Source organism: Lactuca virosa, chromosome 4, assembly GCF_052849685.1.
Source record: "Lactuca virosa cultivar CGN04683 chromosome 4, Lactuca_virosa_CGN04683_v6, whole genome shotgun sequence".
NCBI classification, from domain to species: Eukaryota; Viridiplantae; Streptophyta; class Magnoliopsida; order Asterales; family Asteraceae; genus Lactuca; species Lactuca virosa.
This window is the reverse complement of record NC_136429.1, coordinates 382,908,316-382,914,340: the sequence shown is the minus strand read 5'-3', so window position 1 is coordinate 382,914,340 and position 6,025 is coordinate 382,908,316. Positions and strand designations below refer to the sequence as shown.

At 35.5% G+C, this 6,025-nt stretch overlaps 1 protein-coding gene across 1 annotated transcript; it reads right to left on the bottom strand.

The window, feature by feature from the left end:
• Positions 1-2,934: 2,934 nt before the first annotated feature.
• Positions 2,935-5,659, bottom strand: TPPJ (Haloacid dehalogenase-like hydrolase (HAD) superfamily protein). Its single transcript, XM_079045892.1, has 8 exons — positions 5,232-5,659; positions 4,995-5,135; positions 4,731-4,895; positions 4,381-4,617; positions 4,211-4,280; positions 4,010-4,080; positions 3,818-3,910; positions 2,935-3,300 (listed from the first exon to the last, which is right to left on the bottom strand). The coding sequence occupies exons 1-8, from the start codon at positions 5,505-5,507 to the stop codon at positions 3,238-3,240; spliced, it is 1,116 nt and encodes a 371-aa protein (XP_078902018.1). The 5' UTR covers positions 5,508-5,659; the 3' UTR covers positions 2,935-3,237.
• Positions 5,660-6,025: the final 366 nt, after the last annotated feature.

Genomic DNA, 6,025 nt, shown 5'->3' with positions numbered 1-6,025 from the left:
AACCAACACAAAATGATCACTCGTGCGCGCACCAATTCTCTTAAACCCAAAACATTCCTCACTCAATCCGTCTCTCCCCCCACCTCTGAACCACGCAACATTCCTCAAGCTCTTAATAATTCTTTTTGGTTAAATGCAATGAAAACAGAATTTGATGCCTTAATGCGTAATAAAATGTGGACACTTGTTTCACGGCCATCTAATGCTAACATTGTTGGTTGTAAGTGGATTTTCAGAATTAAAAGACACTCCGACGGCACTGTTGAACGCTACAAGGCGAGACTTGTGGCTAAAGGTTTGAGCCAAGAGGAAGGGGTTGACTTTTTTGAGACATTCAGTCCAGTTATCAAACCAACTACAATCCAGTTGGTCATTTCCATTGCGCTCTCTTAAGGCTGGACAATTAGACAATTGGATATCAACAACACATTCTTAAATGGTATCTTAACAGAGGAAGTCTACATGGAACAACCCCGAGGGTTTGCTGATCCCTCTAACCCTCATGCTGTTTGTAAATTACACAAAGCCATCTACGGGCTAAAACAAGCCCCTCGGGTCTGGTTCAATCAACTCAAACATCATCTAGTTCAACATGGTTTTCGAGCATGTCATTCTGATACTTCATTATTTGTACACTCCTCTCCTGTTGCTACTATCTATGTTTTAGTTTATGTTGATGATTTGATTATAACAGGAACCAATCCTCAAATCATTCAACAACTTATTCACGATCTAAATCAAAAGTTTTCACTCAAAGATCTTGGCAATCTCACATATTTTCTTGGTGTTCAAATTACGAAAACTGCCCATGCTCTTCACCTCTCCCAACAGCAATACATCCATGATATTCTAACTCGAACCAAGATGCTTGAAGCCAAACCTGTTACAACCCCAGCAGATCCCTCCACTCCACTCACGCAACATGGTGATCCTTTTTCCGACCCTCGCCTATACAGACAAACAGTTGGTTCTTTACAATATGCCATTACACGACCGGATATTGCCTTTGCTGTCAATCGTGTTTGTCAATTTATGCATGCTCCCACTGATCTTCATTGGCAAGCCGTCAAACGGATCCTACGGTACCTTAAAGGAACAATACACCATTGTCTTCATTTCAAGCCACACAAGTCCTCATCTCTCTTCGCCTATTCTGATTCTGGGTGGATGTCTGACAAAAGCGACAGTCGTTCTCAATATGGATTTGCTATCTTTCATGGACCCAACCTCATCAGTTGGACATCGCGCAAACAGCGGGTTGTTGCTCGCTCAAGCACCGAGGCAGAATATCGGGCATTGGCTTATACCACAGCTGAACTCTTGTGGATCCAACATCTTCTTCGTGATCTTCATGTTCAACTCCCACAGTCCCCTGTTATTTTTTGTGACAATATTGGGGCTACCTTCTTGTGTAAAAATCTTGTCATCAGCTCCAGATCCAAACATATTTCTCTTGACTATTACTTTGTTAGAGAACAGGTTGACAATGGTGCTTTACATATCAATCATGTTTCTTCCAATGACCAACTAGCAGATATCTTCACAAAACCATTGGGCAAGGATCGTATTGCTGTGTTAAGAGACAAGCTCCAAGTTCGTCCCTCTCTTGATCTTGCAGGGGGTAATAACGGGTAGAAATAGAATAAGTCAAGTTATACCTGGTCATTAGGATATTTACTCACATGTATGTTTGTTCCTAATTGTAAGCATTTAAGTTAGGCACCACTTCTGTTTTTCTGTATATAAATTATTGTACAAGTTCCTTTTGGAAATACAAAAGATACAATTTTACCATCTATTCCTTTCAAGCTTTTAACTTGGCATATGTACAATCATATCAGGCATCGAACCAAGAAAACCTATCACAAGATTTGTCGTTGTCAAGACACATAGACTCCCAGAACATCAAAACGAACACAAACGATAGCTCCAAATATCAAATGAAGATGAAACTTTGTCAACAACAAAACCACGTTCTCCTAAACAAACACAGAAGCGAAACCAACCAGACAATGGTAAAGCAAAACAAACTGAAACATCGACAGCTAGCACATCAAGACCAACAAAAAAATATGAAATAGAAATTCACAACTATCAAATTTGAATAAAATTTCTGAACTATTATTATATTACATAATGCTAATTTCATTTGGATATTTATTTGATCAATTCCGCATAATGTTATGTTTTATGTAATTAACTCTAAAGATGATATAGTATTACATTTTAAGTTTGATATATATTTTTTTCCAGTCTATTTGGCGTTGCTTCTAAAAAAGGTGCATAAAGACAAACCACACAATTGCATTAGTAAAATTGCACACAAATATGCGTGCTACAACACTAACATAACCTTAAATTGCATATATCCATAACCCAAATATAGAAACTATACATTTGAAATGGAAACTACTAAATGTCAGGAATATGATAAGTATATTCCGATATATTAATTTCCAAGTTATATCTAATACTTTTTTACTATTCCGATATATTAATTTCCAAGTTATATCTAATACTTTTTTACTATGGTTTGTCCATGTAGTCTAATGGTTTTTCAACGATACTCCAAACATTACACATGGGCCATATATATATATATATATATATATATATATATATATATATATATATATATATATTTCCACCCGGTTTTTGTGTCCAAAATGGCTCCTTCCCAACCAAATTTGTTAGTTTTCAAAAAAGAAAAAAAATTGTTAATTACAATTCTGGTTAGATTACTCAATTTCCCAAAAATACATTTATCTTTTAAGTCATCATCCCTCTAAAATAAACATATTAAAATAATACAGAAAATAATAGATTTAAATTATTAATTTATTTAACAATTAATATAATTCAAAGAGATCCATTTTTCATTGACCGTGACCACCAACAAAAGAATATTATATATAATCCATAAACATATTAAAATAATACAGAAAAACCTTCTATTTTCATTAGATACCATGCAAAATTACAAACACGTCCATACCCTCTTGCTTTAGGGTGTTACAAAATGTACAAATGCCCATCAACAAGAAAGCCCATATTAACCAAAAGCTGCCCTATTGCCTTTTTATCCGTCTTGTCCTTTCTTCCATTATGCTCGGACAAGATTTACATTTACTTAACTTCTATTCATCATTACTTATATACTTATATACATACACAATATATATATATATATATATATATATATATATATATCCATTAATTCTTCAACCCATCACACCTTCAAAACCTTCGGCTCTGTTGATGCCTTTTCCATTCAACTAACCGTTGTAAAAAATCCATCACCTATAGACATTCACAACACACCTAAATCAGAATAATAGATAATATATAGATTTAAATACATAATCAAATTACTATTTACTACCATAACTTTTAAACCCGTTGCAACCATTTTTACTAAGCGCATTTAATCGTTACCCATCAATTTCTATATCATTATTTTGTGGTTCATTCAAATAACAAATAACTTGATTATGTTTTTAATGTTAAATCATAACAACCAAATAAATAACTATTATATTACATCTTTCACATTAAAGCCATTTTATATCCTCATCTACTTCTATTAAAAGTTAAAACCATAATATTTCATAGTGTTTCATTCAAAATTTGTGTAAAAAATAGTGAAAACCAAAAAAAACAAGAATATAAAATATAAGATTGATGGATTTTGTGTTTTTGATATGTTTCCCAAATAAATAAGATCGAATGTGAACAATAAAGAAGAGGGCCACAACAAATATTCCTAAAAAAGAAAAAGTTAATAAAAAGTAACAGAATAATTGTCTTGAAAACTTGCCTCGGATGGTTCCTGCAAAGAATAAGATGCATTTGTGTCCTTTGGAATTTTGGACACTAGAATGCCAAAACCTTGTCCTCTTTCTCTCAATACCTAATTTTTACCAAAAATAAATAAAAAAACAAAAATTAATTTTTTTTCCATGAAACACCAAAAACAAATTATTATTTTTTCTTGTATAAAAAAACCAACCTCGAATGCGTCTTCGTCCGTTCGATCGTCTCCAATGTAAATAGGGAAGACATCTGTACAGTTGGCATAACCTGAACACATATACGTATCCATCAAGTCGTGTATGTTACACGTGTAATTTTAAACTTTTTTATTTTATTTTATTTATTCCTTTCTTATGAAGTATTAAAATAAACGATAGAAGAAAAGATAATGACGTACCCAGTGACTCCAACAAAAACTCGAGGGCTTTGCCTTTGTCCCATTTAATAGTGGGACGGATCTCTAGCACCTGGAAATTACCAAGTATAAAATAGTGAGATTTAATATTTATTTGATTTTTGGAATTAAATAATACGATAATATAATTGTGGTGAAAAGACGATTCTAACCTTCCTTCCTTGAGATAATCGAAGCTTTGGGTAGTCTTTCAACACTGATCTCACTTGCCCAGCAAGCTCGCTCCATTTCTTTTCATCAACACATCGGAAATGCACAGAAAGACAGAATTTATTGTTTTCCACTTTTGCCCCTGGTGTTGATTTCGTTTTCTCCATTAATAAGCCATAAACCTCATCTATCATGGGTAGAAATTCACTAGCGGGTTGACAGAGAACACTCGGGGGATTCTGAAGATCAAGAACAGATTTCAAGTTAAGAATATGTCCATGAAAATAAAACCCAGAAAAATAAAATGAAGTTGAGAAGATGATTATCAGCATAATGTGTGAAAGTGACTTACCTTTTTATGCTTGGAGCCTTTCGAAGGGCCTTTAATGTCCATGCCATGGCTTCCGGCGTAGTAAAGCTCTGCTAATTTGACAAAGTTGTACACTTTATCCCTGCATCTTCCACTAACAATGGCAGTGGGGAAGCATCCAGCGAGTTTTCTGACTGTTGTTCGCATCTATGATGATGAAAAAGAAGGAATTGTGTAAAGAGAAAAGAGTATTGATTTTGGAGTTTGGAGTTTCGACGTGAATCTAGAGTGGAGTTAAATGATTACCGCATCCGACATGTAAGCCTGATCGGGGTCATCGACGATTGGGGAGAGTGTGCCATCGTAATCGAGAAACATCACTATTTGTTTTCCTTTTGAAGCGTTAGTAATTTCGTCGAACACGTTCAAGGCAGAAGGATGTCGATCCTGATTCATTCAAACATGCATTTTCAGATCGAGTTTTCATTTCAAATTCAAATTTAAATATCAATCTAGGAACACCATATGTAGTAAGGTACTAACCATCCATGAGGTTAATTCCTGCGAGAGAGATACATCGGATTTTCGATGAGACGTCGGAGAAGAAGCTCTCATCGATTCCACCCACGCGTTAATCCTCTTCTCACCGTTGATTTCCAGGTTCTGTAGCAGCTTCTTCTTCGATATCGTGATATACCCTCCAGGCATCAACGGCGGTTTCTTCATCTCCGCCGTGAACAACGCCTTGGGCACAACCGTCATCGCCATATCCATTCCGGATTTTGCAGCTTCTGCAACCATGACTTTCTGTTTTGTCATTTTGTGTATCAATCTCTGATTTCTTTTCCGTTGAACAGCAAAAACAAAGTCTGGGTTTGATCTAAAAACCCAATGGGGAAACGAAATCAGAGGAAAAGATTAAGAAGTCAGAAATGACAGAGAGATTAAGAGATTTAAGAGTGAGAAGAACTCTGTTTAGGGGTGAAGGATACCAATGGTAGTTTGGTTTGCTTTATAGTTGCAACCGGACACTAACAGACGAAACGAAGTGGGGCCCACATGATTTTTTCCTTTTTCTTCAACAGTTTGCGTTTATACATTAACCGATATTTGAACAGGGTTCCACTATAAATCTGTGGATCCAACCACATGGAAACATTACCCCACCGTCATATCATTCCTGTACGTTTGCCTTTGCCTTGCCGCCGTTTTAGCCGTCAACCTATAACCAACCTCTTCGTTCTCCCAAAGCCCTTTGAGGACAGCTGGCACAATATAAGACACGTGGCACACATCTCATGGATATATAACACAGATCGGTACCATATAATCTTCTA

Excerpts from the sequence above, each read along its gene's own strand:
- TPPJ (XM_079045892.1), bottom strand. The coding sequence starts at position 5,507 with ATGACAAAACAGAAAGTCATGGTTGCAGAAGCTGCAAAATCCGGAATG. Across the intron at positions 4,896-4,994 it reads AGGCTTACATGTCGGATGCG|ATGCGAACAACAGTCAGAAA; the intron begins GTAATCATTTAA and ends TCATCATCATAG. Across the intron at positions 4,618-4,730 it reads AAGGCTCCAAGCATAAAAAG|AATCCCCCGAGTGTTCTCTG; the intron begins GTAAGTCACTTT and ends CTTGATCTTCAG.